Source organism: Rutidosis leptorrhynchoides, chromosome 11 (genome assembly GCF_046630445.1).
Source record: "Rutidosis leptorrhynchoides isolate AG116_Rl617_1_P2 chromosome 11, CSIRO_AGI_Rlap_v1, whole genome shotgun sequence".
NCBI classification, from domain to species: Eukaryota; Viridiplantae; Streptophyta; class Magnoliopsida; order Asterales; family Asteraceae; genus Rutidosis; species Rutidosis leptorrhynchoides.
The window spans coordinates 38,150,266-38,165,101 of NC_092343.1; the positions used below are offsets into that span (position 1 = coordinate 38,150,266).

Below are 14,836 nucleotides of genomic sequence, written 5' to 3' on the forward strand. Positions count from 1 at the left end.
CGAGGACAACCCTGCACTTGTTCAGTGCCATCATACACATATTTACTACAAACTATCGTGTCGTATCGTGAGTTTTCATAGCTCCCTTTTTATATATATTTTTAGGCTGAGAATACATGCGCAACTTTTATAACTGTTTTACGTTTAGACACAAGTACTCAATTATTATTTATGCTATATACCTACTTTGTCATGCTAAATCCCTGCCGTAATATCGTTAATTGCTGAGGTATAAGATGCAAGCTTAGTTATTGTGAGTAACGCTACTGAGAGTGACGTCTCTAGTCAGTTGACCGTTGGTCTTTGACTACATAATAATGATTCAACGACATGAATAACAAGTGTCATTGGGTAACTTTGTTTAGTCGCGATATTACAAACAGCAACTCTTTCGATTGAAATATTTGGTATCAATCAACTTTAAACTGAAATCTTGTGGTCTAATGCTATACTGAACTATTGATTTATGATAAACCTATGAACTCACTCAACCTCGTGTTGACTTTTTAAGCATGTTTATTCTCAGGTACTTAAATATTGCTTCCGCTGTATATCTGTTGCTTTGATGATGATTTCTTGCCATGCTTGGAGTCTTCATGCATTACTTACCAGTTCATTTAAAAATATTTAATGCTCTAAATACAATGTAATCTATTTATCTTCCGCTGCAAAACTCAATAAAACGTCTCATATAGAGTCGTTCTCGTTTATACAACTGTGATTTGATATAATTAGTCACAAATACCCCAGGCCCTATTTGGGGGTGTGACAATTTAAGCCCTTCGCGGCTAGGATAAAAAGAAAGGCGATAACGGGTCTCCTTGTCTCACCCCTCTCTCAAAATTAAATCCACTCGTTGGTGATCTGTTTACAAGGACCGAAATTGTGGCAGACTTAAGAAATGAGAGGATCCAACGTCTCCACTTTGAATCGAACCCCATAAACTCCATAACCTCCATTAGAAACTCCCAACTTAGACAATCAGATGCTTTTTCAAAATCTACTTTGAATATTAAACTTTTAAGACGCTTTTGTTTTAAGTAGTTGAGACTTTCATTCGCGATTAAAGCACCATCTAAAAATTTCGACCTTTGATGAACGCACTCTGTTCAAATCCTACAAGTTTTAGAACCACCTTTCTTAACCGGTTAGATAACATCTTTGCGACAATCTTGTTTAAACTTCCAATCAAACTAATGGGCCGATAGTCGTTTAAAGAAATCGGATCAGTTTTTTCGGTAAAAGCGTAATAAAAGATGCATTGCAACCCTTGGAAATTTCGCCCTTATCCCAAAAAGATCCAATCGCTTCAACGACGAGGGTTATTCATTATTTACAAATTAAAATTATCATGACCCGGAAAATTTTGACTAATTTTAAATCAAACTCTCGATACGATTGAATATTTTTGACACGATAAGCAAAGTCTGTAAGGTTGAGTCTCAAAAAGTTTGAACTGTTTCATATAGTCAATCGACCATTCTTGACGATTCACGAACCATTATTTGTAAATAGGTACATATATATTTGGATATATGAATATATAATAATATTATGAGATATGATTTGAAATATTATATGATTCAATTATTAGAATTTGTTATGTAAAATAAAATAATATATAATACTTATTATTTAAAACATATATATATATATATATATATATATATATATATATATATATATATATATATATATATATATATATATATATATATATATATATATATATATATATATATATATATATATATAAATAAAGTATATTGAATAAATTTATATAGTTTTGAATTCATTTTTGTAAACGATAGAAGCACTCCATATCATTCAGTGATTATTTAAACAAGTTAAATTCCAATTTATGTAATTTCGAAATAAACGGTGATCCGAAAATAAGTTATACGAATTATAGCTTTGTTAAAAATATAATTAGAATCTAATTGATTAATTTTAACATTTAGTATTTTTACTTGGGGTTGGGAGCTCATAATTAATTTTTATTTAAATAATTGTATATAATTAATGACCAATTTTACACCCTAAAAGACTGAAATAAATAAAGTTATTTAATTTAAAATTTTAGGACTTTTCTGATAACTTTTATCCGCCACTAATTCACAACGGAGTAAGAAATACACTATTTTGAAAGTGTCGGTAGTGGCAGCTAACATTTCACATGTTTAAATTATTTATTATAATATTTATCATAAATTATATTATGTGAGCTATGATTTATGGAATATGTGCTGTAAAGTGATTATCATTATTATATAATGCATAAATGAAATAAATGAAATATATATACACTTATGCAGAATACATGCACCTGTCTATTTTTTTTAAAAACATCCAAAATCCCAACTGTTGACTTGTGATGTACCGAATCCTTTTCAATTCTCATTCTCGTTGATTATCAATTCATAATTAAATATGATTATAATTGGTAACTACTGTTATATTTATATATGATTTATTATATATGTATACATATATGTTCCTGATTTATAACACACACACCCACTTCCACCTCAACCTTGCTCTTTTCCCTTCACCCTCACTTCTACCAGTGTAGACACCATGAACCGCCTACCACCATATTCGCTACCCTTCACCGGAGCAACCCTCACAAACCACCATGATATTTATCCCAGTCTTTCTCTATATATCTCACTTAATATTTCCTGTATTTTGTTTCCAACGAGTCACAAGCTAAACCAGCCCCTGGTGATAATCGTCATACTATTCCGATTAGTATCACTTTGAATTATCATCCTGTGCAACCGTAACCATCATACAAAACATTATCACCACTGCAAACACCGTCGCCAAATCACCATTCATCTTCCACACCCATCACCTTTCGAACCACTAAAACACCACCATGGTCTCCTCCATCAATCACGACAACCATTAAACCACCACCACGAGACCACCCTACGGCTCACACCACACCCATCTTAAACCCACCTCAAAATCCATAATAACCACCACTTTCGTTAACAGGCTACTACTACTATTTTTTTTTTCCTTTCCTTCGAAACCCTCATCAAACATAATCCATTAGAACAAATTTTTCTTTGTTGTTGTTGCTAACTTGGGACGATATTACTTTTGTACAACCGAAACCATAAACATCACCATTCGTTGTTTGCTACTCATAAACCATACTAATATTCAGGTTATTATAGTTATTGTTTGATCTTAATCTCACACCACCCAAACAACAATACCCGTATATGTTTCTGTTTAAGCTCAAACAAAATTAACCTAACCAAATTCTCAATAATTGCTTCACGCTTCTGTTTTTATTCTTCTGTTGCACAACCGTCGACCATCGGTTAAATAGCAACCACCTTCACCCTCACTTCAACTTCATTCCTCTCTCTCTAACGTATCTCTCTCTTCTTTTATCAAACACAACCTTCAACCGTCATAAAACCACCGTTTATCACCATTAAACAATCGAGGGATATCACTATATCGTGACTGCTACTGCAACGTTTTCTATTTCTTCGATTATTATAAAATTTATATGATGAAACGGTTCATTGAAGTATAGTGAGAGGATGAGCTGTAAAGGGAGAAATAGAATGATTATGGGTGTGTAATTACCAGCTGTAGGCTACTAATATATATATATATATATATATATATATATATATATATATATATATATATATATATATATATATATATAATCAGACATGTGCAACTTGATAATTTAATTATATGGCTGTTATTATTCCTATTTCCCAGCTTCGGATTCGATTTCCTTCACAAAAACTGAACATTATTTGGGCCGAGGCCCTGTTGGGTTTATTTTTGGGCCGAAATTTAGTTCAAATGTTGGGCCGTGTACATTTGTGCTGATTGGGCCACTACCTTGCAAGCCCACCGTGGCTCTCTGATTCATATTCGACAAACAAAACAAACACATCAATTGTTGTTATCAATGATGATGATAGTGCTCATGATGATGATGATCATAATTATGATTATGAATATGATAATGATCGTATTATAATTATGGTTATGATAATAGATTAGAATGATAATGTATAATAACGAGGGTTAGATGAGGTGAAGATGAAAAATGGGTTTGGTATTAAAATGAAGATAGCAAACGGGAGTTAAAGAATCTTATAATACTAATTAACAGAAAGTAATGGGGAAGATCAATGGTTTGGATATGTTATCGGGTTAGCGGAACGTCGCGGATTCAAACCCGGACTTGGACATTTTTTTAGAATTACTTCCTTGAGGTAGTTTACTTATTACTCGTTAATATTATTATTATTAAAATTATTATTATTATTGTTATTATTAAGTATCATTATTGTTATTATTATTATTAATATTAAAAATTATTATTATCATTATTATTTTATTATCCCTATTATTATTATTTTAACATTTATATTATTTTTACATTAATATCATTATTATCATCACTTTTATTATTATTACTAGCATCATTATTATTTTTATAAGAACCATATTATTAACAATATTACTACTGATATTATTATTATTACTACAATAAAAAATAATCATAGAGAAATATATTTAACTAGACTATATTAACATTTTTATTTACTTAAAGTATATAAAAAAATAAATATATCTAATTAATTTAATAATGAAACATAAATTGTTCGATTACGATTATATGTGTTAATATATATACTTGATATAGGTTCATGAATTCGAGGCCAACCCTATACTTGTTCAATGTTGTTATATGTATTTTTACTACAAAATACAATAGGTGAGTTTCATTTGCTCCCTTTTTAATTGCTTTTGCAATATATATTTTTGGGCTGAGAATACATGCGCTGTTTTTATAAATGTTTACGAAATAGACACAAGTACTTAAAATACATTCTACGTTGAGTTGTACCACTGGCATATTTCCCTGTAGCTTGGTAACTACTATTTACATGGGTATTGTAAACGCGAATCCTGTTGATAGATCTATCGGGCCTGACAACCCCAACCGGACTGGACGACCAGTATTCAGCGGTTGCACAGTACTTCGTTTCGGTGACTACTCTTGGTACAGTGTAGTGAGATTTCATAATAAAGGGAATATGCGACGTTGATTAAATGTTAAGTATGGTTACCAAGTGCTCAACCACTTAGAATATTTTTATTAAAACGTTTGTGTATATGAAATCTTGTGGTCTATTAAAATATTGAAATAACTGTTATGATAAACTTATGAACTCACCAACCTTTTGGTTGACACACTTTTAAGCATGTTTATTCTCAGGTATGAAAGAAATCTTCTGCTGTGCATTTGCTCATATTACTTGGTGTTGTTCATGGCATATTTAAGTCAACGCCTCGCAATGGGACCAAATGTTGATGATTTCGTCCAGGTGGATAAGGACGGGTCCTCACAAAAAATCTATAGTCATATTAATGTTCATTATTTTTTAATTAAAAATGCTAACGACAATAAAGGTCGTCGTTAATTTGCATACAAAGTGAGTAAAATTCAAAAACCGTTACATTAAAGTTAAATGTAACTGTCATGTACAAGTTATTTATGCATCTTAAGGATAACATTTATAGCTATGGTTAATAAATAATTAGTTGAATAAATTTAAGTACATCTAAAAAGATTTAACACGAATATTAATTAATACAATATTTTCAATATAAAGATGTAAAATAAATGGGTAAAATATAAAATAGGCGAAGAATTTTTATGCTTATGTACGCAATTCAATCGTAGTATTTCGAAAGCGTTTATATCAGGAAAAAAAATTAATTAACGTTTGCGAAGACACGTATTATACTAAGTAAAAATTCATTCTTATAGGTGAATATATGACTTTTTTAGTTCAACTAAGTTCCCTAGTACGTTCAAAATCAATTGTGATAGAGAGAGGATTTCTTAAGTTTATATATATACATTTATTTCTTTTATTTTTTGATGTCGAATTTTGATAGTGTGCCCTTTAACCGTTATCTCCAAAACATGTCATATGTGACAATACCGGCTTTCGATTTATGTTGGGTCAATTAAGTTAGATCTATTAGTTATTATTTATTTAACTCTAAAAGTCGGAAATATTAAATTGAATTATCTTAAGTTAGGTAATGAATCTAGACTTGTTTTGGAACAAGTTAGGTGATGAACTTGATAAAAAATAAAAAAAAAATTACCGTAAAAAGCGACCTTGTATAATGCTACTAAACTTATTGTAATATTTATACAAGTCATAATAGTGATTACTCATTCCGTATTAAAATAATTACATGTAGTTTTGGATGGATTTTCAATAATTCTTCGTGTCAAATTAATTAACTTTTATCATTTTATGTTCAAATAGCATTCTCTAAAAAAATTATACATACATCTCGTTTTAGAGTCAAGGAACTTTGATCACTTTTTTGTGCATATAAGTATATAACGTCTCCTAAAAGTTATTATACAAATTTACATAGTTGTGTTATGTATGCTATCCATAAAGTTAACGTCCAAAATGGATTTCCAGAATTTGTAAGTTTATGTCAAGTAGTCTTATTTTGTACTTTTTTTAACTATCACTAGATAAGTGGTTGAGGCTCTGAGTTCCTTGCAATAGGTCTCAGGTTCAAATCTTGTCAGGGACGTGTCAGAGTATGGGGTCGGGAAAACCTTCTACCTTTTTATTTGTTAGTTTGTTAGTTTGTTAAGTCTGCGTGTATTTGATGTTTATGTAAATATATGCCTTTCTAACATAAAAATGTACTCGTACATAGTTTGCAATGTTGCGTGACTCCGAGTTTTAGTATTGTATTTGTGATTGCATTGGCCACCTGAAGAAACTAATTTTACTGCAATCTCAATGGGCCTTTTAATTGGGCTTATGATCGGCGGACTTATACAGGTGATAATGTTACTCCTTGATCTCGCTTACTTGTTTATAAATGGTTTGATTTTGGTATTATTAATAACTAGCTTAGTGCCCGTGAATTCGCTGGACTACGATATTGGATTTAGCTGGTCTTTATTGTATTTTACTTTTTTGTTTTGAATTCTCTCAATTTTTATTTTCTTTATAGGTTAATATAGACCCTACTAGCACCTATGATCACCTGAGGTCATGTCCTCCTAGATTAGGGGCGGATAGAACTAGAAGGGTTAGAGGGGGTAATAGGGTTGCTACCCCGGGTGGGATTAGAGTGGGTAGTTGGAATATAGGAACCTTGACGGGCAACAGGATTGAGCTCGTTGATACATTTCTTAAGAGTAATGTAGACATAGGGTGTGTTCAAGAGACTAGATGGAAGGGTGAAGGGGCGGTAGATATTAAAGACTATAGGTTGTGGTACTCGGGTTCTAGGATAGCACGAAACGGGGTAGGTATCTTTTTGGGCAAACTACATAAGGATAACGTTGTTGACGTGAGTAGGCCTAGCGATAGGATTATGTCGGTTAGTCTAATTATTAAGGAGGAGACTTTCACGGTCATAAGCGCATACGCACCTCACACGGGCTTAAGTGATGCGGAAAAGAAGAGTTTTTGGGAATTGTTAGATGAGGTAGTGAGGGGGTGCCCAGCTGACCATCGACTGATTATAGGAGGTGATCTGAATGGACACATAGGAGTGGAGGCAGAAGGTTACGAGGGAGCCCATGGGGGCTTTGGGTTTGGCCCTAGAAACGAAGAAGGGCGCTCAATCCTGGAGTTTGCCATTGCCCACGAGATGGTCGTAGTAAACTCTTTCTTTAAGAAGAGGGATGCTCAGTTAGCTACTTTTCATAGCGGGGGTCGTAGCACCCAGATTGACTTTTTGCTCCTCCGTAAAGGGGAACTTAGGACTTGTAGGGACTGTAAGGTCCTTCCAGCATTGACGTGCTCCTCCCAGCATCGATTGTTGGTCATGGACCTAGTCACTCGGGGAAGAGTTGGTAGGAGGGCCAGGGTTGTGCAACCTAGAGTCCTTTGGAAGAACCTGCATGGAGCGAATACAGAGACTTTTAGAGCGACTGTTGCTGATAGATTGAGGGTAGAAGGGGATTACGTAGCCCCTACCGATGTAGATCAGATTTGGAACCGCATGGCGTCCGCTATCAGAGATGTGGCAAAAGAGACTTTAGGGGCGGCAATAGGTACATCGAGAGCCCATAAGAGTAGTAGAGAATCGTGGTGGCTTAATGACGATGTCCAAACGAAAGTCGCGTTAAAACAGACGAGGTTTAGGGAGCTCATTACTTTTGGAGAAGGGACACCTGCAGAGAGAACTAGAATAGAAGAAAGATATAAAGAAGCTAAAAGAGAAGCAAAGAAGGCCGTAGCTATTGCTAAAGACAAAGCATATGAAGATTTATATAGGAAACTAAACTCTAAAGAGGGAGCTAATGACATATATAGGATAGCTAAAGCTAGGGAGCGAAGAAGCAGGGACTTGGTTAACGTCAAATTTATCAAGAATGAAGCGGGTCAAACTATAGTGAAAGAAGACCTTATTAGGAATAGATGGGAGGAGTATTTTGCATCCCTCTTCTGTAGGGAAAGACTCGAGCGGAATGGGGAACTCCATGAGGTTCGTGAGTATCAAAACAACTGTTTCTGTACGAGGATTAACCAGGAGGAAGTCAGATCGTGTCTACGAAAGATGGGGAGAAACAAAGCAGTAGGACCAGACCAAATTCCGATTGAGGCATGGAGGTGCCTAGGAGATGAAGGGGTTAGATGGCTGACAAACCTTTTTAACATGACGTTTAGAAGCGCAAAGATGCCTATGGAATGGAGACTTAGTGAGGTTATTGATGTTTTAGCAGAGTAGTATATAAAATAGCTTATTTTTACAGAAAATACTATTAAATACGATACAATTTTACACAAGATATTTATTTATTTATAGAATGGATATACTTAAACCTTGCTACAACACTTATAGGCAGTGTACCTAATCGTACAGTAGTGTAGTTTTTAGTAAGTCCGGTTCGTTCCACGGGGAATCTTTTTAAACAAAGCTTAACGCTATATTAGTTTACTTTTATAAAAATACAAATATATATATATAAGTAATATTATTATTATAAAGGGGGGTTTTTACCGTTTAATGACCGGTTTGTCGATTTTAAAACTTTAGTCGCAGTTAAAACCAAATAAATACAAGACGTTAAATTAAAGCATAAAGTAAATAACGATAATGAAATTGCGAATAATAAAAGTGCGATAAAATAAACTTGCGATAATTAAAAAGTACGATAATTAAAAGTGCAATTAAATACAATAACAATAAAAATGCGATAATTAGAAGTGCAATTAAATATAAAATAAAGGAAATTAAATATGAAATAAAAGAATTATGCTTATTTAAACTTCCGTAATCATGATGTTTGACGTGTTGATTTTAGTTTTATGCCCATGGGTTAATTGTCCTTTGTCCTGGATTATTTAATATGTCCGTCTGGTTTTTGTCCATAACAGTCCATCAGTCATAAATATAAAGTGCGAGTGTCCTCGTCAAATTATTCTTATACCCGAAGTTAAATATTCCAACTAATTGGGGACTTAAACTGTAACAAGATTTTAATACTTTGTTTAATAATTACACCAGGATGTCGACTGAGTGTAACCCAAGGTTTTAATATTTTGTTATCAATTATACCAAGTGTCCTTGTACATAATTTCACCCCTGTTTTAATTATTCTAGTGGCTATTAATCCATTCCCGTGTCCGGTTAAATGAACGATTATTCGTACATATAAATACCCCGCCCATCGTGTCCGATTGAGTGTATATGGTAATTTATAGGGACGCCCAATTGTAAATCTTTATATTAACATTAACAAACTATCATTTAGTTAAACAAATATAAAGCCCATTAATAGCTCATAGTCTAATTTCCACAAGTGTCGTTCTTTTGTCCAAACCCCAATTATGGTACAAAGCCCAATTACCCAATTCTAATAATTAGCCCAACATCATGATTACTTCGTTTTAAATAAGCATAATAATAACTTAGCTACGAGATATTAATGTAAAAAGGTTGAACATAACTTACAATGATTAAAAATAGCGTAGCGTTACACGGACAGAATTTCGACTTACACCCTTACAACATTCGCTAACATACCCTTATTATTAGAATTATAATTAAAATTAAAATATAAATAAATATATATATATATATTTTACGTATGAATGAGGAGAAGAAAAAGATGATTTTTTACGATCAGAATGCGCGAGCTTTATAGGGAGTTTCTGAAATTGGGGTTCCGCGACTCGCGGCCATTTTGGCCTTCAAACTCCGCGAGTCGCGGAGTTTACTTTTACAGCTCACACAAGCTTGGCTCTTTGTTTACCGACAGTTTTAAATATAAATATAATATATTAAATAATTATAAGAATTATTTAAATATTATATTATATTTATGTGCATAGTTGACTTGTAATTTTTAGTCCGTTGCGTCGAGCGTTGAGAGTTGACTCTGGTCCCGGTTCCGGATTTTCGAACGTCCTTGCGTACAATTTAATATCTTGTACTTTGCGTTTTGAATCTTGTACTCTTGTAATTTCGAGACGTTTCTTGTCAATAATTGGAACCTTTTTTTTATTGTCTTTTGTACTTTTGAGCTTTTTGATCGTTTGCGTCTTCAATTTGTCGAATCTGTCTTTTGTCTTCACCTTTTATTATTTAAACGAATCTTACTTGTAAATAGAACAATTGCAACTAAAAGTTTGTCTTTCTTGAGGAATAATGCTATGAAATATATGTTCGTTTTTAGCATTATCAAATATTCCCACACTTAAGCGTTGCTTGTCCTCAAGCAATATCGTCTTGAAATACTAGAATCACTTCTTTATTCTTCACACTTTGTACATCAGTGATTTTCTATACGACGGTATAAACAATGGTAGTAACGATATGGTTTACAGTCCCACATGACTATAAAAATTTAGATCCATTAAGGAAATTGGATCTTTATGAAAACATTTGATCTTTTGAAAATTAAATCTAGTTTTTACCCTAGATAAGTTTTCCGGAATAACCCTTTACCGGTGTTTGCAAAATATTTTTGTGGGTTTGGTGGGTTTCAGATTTGAAAATTTTAGCTCAAAACTTATGGTTTTGTGTCACCCACTTGCTAACCTTGTATTTGGAAAGCAACACGTCCAGTTCACTTGTCCCGTATATTACCTTTCGGTAAACTACCGTCCGGTTGTAAAGGAAAGCATTGAACAAGCAACTGTTAAGGCAATGTCCCGTGACATGCTTTTAATTATGGTCTATAAGGTGTCGGACGCAATTACTATCCTTGGTAGGAGCAATAGTAAAGCTCACCCTTATAATTTTTCGGTATGGCACAAGGTCCTGTCTTTGACCACTATGCAACCACCGTTCTTATGGTTGACACCCGATTTGGTTCAGGTGACCTAATGAATTCCAGGTGAATTCCTAGGATTTTACGTTCAATGGTAATGAACGCATTGAAAATATGGTTTTCAGAAAACAAATCGATTTGTAATTTTTGATCAAAATATTTTCTCGTTCAAGCTCGAGTTTAGATATCATTGAATTCCATGAGTTTGTAATTCTCAATCTTTAAGGTCAATCTCAAGGATTGAGTAATATCAGTCTTAAAAGCTGATTTTTAATCTTTATGGAGATTATCCTTTCTGGGGATCTGATTCATTAGTCTTATCCAGCTAATTTGCATGGTGCCCCCCCATTGTACAAGATAAATCCTTCTCATGGTTAGGATAAATCTGACCACTTGGCGACCCTGTTTAACGCTGAGGTCCGTGGATTTCCTGCTGATTTTAGTGATGACTTTTCTGGATTTTTCGTCAACCTACAGCTGGTCTGGACGACAACTTCATGACCTAAATCAAGAAGCGCGTGTCTTTTTCGGAAGACTTTACTTCCTTTTAATGATGGAATTGATTCATCGTGTAGATCCATCTTTCTTTTCTTTCATCGGGTAAAACAGTTTAGTTTAGTCCAAAGCAAAAGTATTTTCAGTTATTTGTTACAGATATATGTGACATATGTTTAAGATAACTTGGTAAATTTTCCCACACTTGGCTTTTATTTTCCTTTTTATCGTCCTTTCCGAGGTAACAATAATTTCGGTGTTAAAACCTAGTTTTATCATTCATAAATATGTATAAACATGATTTTGAGTTCATTTAATTGAAAATTTTGAAAAATTTTACTAGATTTGGGTAGTCAGTATATAAGACTAGGGCTGTTCTTTATTATCAGAGAGCACTAGATTCTAATAGAACTACTGCTTTACTAGTATTTTTAATGGTAACCCAGTGTTTAAAGTAAAAATTTTAAAATCCGAAAGAATTTAACTCATTCCCACACTTAAGATCTTGCAATGCCCTCATTTGCAAGAAATCAGTAACAATTTAAATTATTGAGGGTGATTTGTGTGAAAATGATTAAATTTTTACCAAAGTTTCCAAATATATTGGCGTTTGTTTACTGAATGATAAATGGTGCACATCATTTTTTCATTCCGTCTTGTTGTTATTTCACATATATTTTGCATCTTGTCGTCAAAATTAGTTGCTTTTGCTGAACTTAATGCCAGTCTTTGAAAATGCGTTGTTTTACCCTGTTGTGTACATAAGATAAACTGCAAACATATATACATATTTTTGAAGTTTGGTATATTACCCCACATTCAAAAATTATTAAAATCTAAGAATAAAAGTTAGACAATTATAAAAACTATTACAATATTAACAAAAGTATTAAACGTATCAATCATTACAAATTACAAAATAAATAAAACTAAGTATACTAGGGATGATACTGGTACCAATAGGGGTTCCAAGCATAACCATAGGTGCTATAGAATGCTTCAGCAGGGTTATACGTAGGATAAGGTGGTTGCATCTCTATAGACTAGGGAGGGAAGATGGGTTTCGGTGTAGGAATGTAGTTTCTACCTATATGTTGGCAATGAGCTATGTTAAGGTTCTGATGAACTTGCCAATCTTCAAATGCTCTCTGTCTAGCATTTTCGTACTCCTGTGAAGCTATAAACCTTTGCATTTCTTGCATCTCATTTCGCCTCTTCAAAACTTTCGCACCATGGTATACATTTAAACCTATAGTATCTCGGGGTTCTGTGTAGCGACCCCGATAAATCGTCAAGTGACGGCGTCGGCTACGTGGGTCCCATTACCTGATTATAAGTCTTTAAGATAACGTTTGACCAAAATATGTCGCCTTCATTTCAAAATAAGGATTGTTTCAAAGTTTACAAGAATTGTTCAACTAAAAGTTAGGTTACAACGTTATAAGTACGATTGAAATCTAGGCGACACGGTTTAAAGTAAAGTCAAAAGACGCTCCATGAAATGCATGTATACTCGACATCGGATGCAAGTATCAAATAGTGAGCGGAAGCATGTATCACATATCGTGCAAGACCTGAGAAAAACATAGAAATCTGTCAACGAAAAACGTTGGTGAAATCATAGGTTTAGTAAGTATTAAACGTTGTTTTTGAACCACAAGATTTTGTATTTCCATAACGTAGATTATCCAAATCATTTGCATTCCAAAAGTGTTGTTATACGCGAGCACTCAATTATCAAAACTTAACCAACGTTACCCCATCACACAGTGCTAGAACCCACACTAAAACACAAAAATATATTTCATCCGCATAACGCTAGCGAACCGTCCGAATGAGGGTTTGTTAAACCCGTATGGCCACACAATATAAGTTCTCGCTTACACCCTGCAAGTGTAACTAATGATAATCGAATTGAGGCATTTTTGTTCTAACTCGCACGTGGAATGTTTGTTTTCACACTTGTGTTCAAAACATAAAAGTAAGTAGTACAAGATGTAACAAAGTATATGTTTCCTCAGCCCACGATTTAAAAGTATAAAAGTTGTTGAAAAGGTGGGACTATGATCTCACCTTGAGCGCGAGAGTTAATAAAGTACTTCAACAAGTAAACGCGTGCAAAGACAAAGCTAGTCTTGACCTAAACAATAGGTTTGTATCAATAACGGTAAACACGATAGGTCAAAGATGTTCAATTAGTCCTATGGCTCGTTACGACTCAATAATGTAGCATGTGAATCAAGTTGTCATGTTTCATGCAAGATACAAGTATAAAAGCATGTTAGAACGATTGCACAACCATTTGGTTAAGTTTGATTAAAAGTCAAACTTGGTCAAAGTCAAAGTCAACGGGGTCGGGTCGGGTATCCGACAATTTTTCTAAGTTATATAATCATATATGAGTATGTTGGCCAAGTTTCATGTTAATCGGAGGTCCGTAGCATAGCAAACATTTTTACGTCAAACGACAACCCAAACAGCCAGTTTTAGTACAATGGGACGGCGTCCCAAATGGCTAGACGGCGTCCCACAATGAAGGGTGGGACGGCGTCCTGATATCCTAGACGGCGTCTAGGTTCAAAAGGTGGGACGGCGTCTAGGAGGTTGGGACGGCGTCCCAAAAGGCTTACAGGTCCTGTTTGCAGAAAACACAAGGCACGAGCCAAACTTCAATCAATCCTAGTTTATGATCCGCAAACAATCAAGACATGTATTTTATATCACCGGAAAGCTCCTTCGACAAGGAACACAACTAGATACATTTCCTAAATCAAATTTATCATTTTAGACAACAAAATCTCGTCGAAAGTTCGTTAAACGTTCCAAAACAAGGTTTCAAGTTCATCAATTGCAATTCAAGTTTCGGGAATCCAATTTATACATATGATATGCCGTTTTGAAGGTAATGAAACATGTAATACAACTAAACACTTACTAACAACATTTCATGGCATTCAAATCATCAAAAGTTCATTTAAAGTCTATCAAACTCTAACGAAAATTCATAAA

The 14,836-nt window shown here is 33.8% G+C and overlaps 1 protein-coding gene across 1 annotated transcript; it reads left to right on the forward strand.

Annotated features, from left to right (window-relative positions):
* Positions 1-6,839: 6,839 nt before the first annotated feature.
* LOC139874466 (uncharacterized) lies at positions 6,840-8,784 on the forward strand. Its single transcript, XM_071861896.1, has 2 exons — positions 6,840-6,935; positions 7,057-8,784. The coding sequence occupies exons 1-2, from the start codon at positions 6,840-6,842 to the stop codon at positions 8,782-8,784; spliced, it is 1,824 nt and encodes a 607-aa protein (XP_071717997.1).
* The last annotated feature ends 6,052 nt before the right edge of the window (positions 8,785-14,836 follow it).

Coding starts and splice junctions, on each gene's coding strand:
- LOC139874466 (XM_071861896.1), top strand. CDS start 6,840: ATGGGCCTTTTAATTGGGCTTATGATCGGCGGACTTATACAGGTGATA. Junction 6,936..7,056: donor TTATAAATGGTTTGATTTTG/GTATTATTAATA, acceptor TTTTCTTTATAG/GTTAATATAGACCCTACTAG.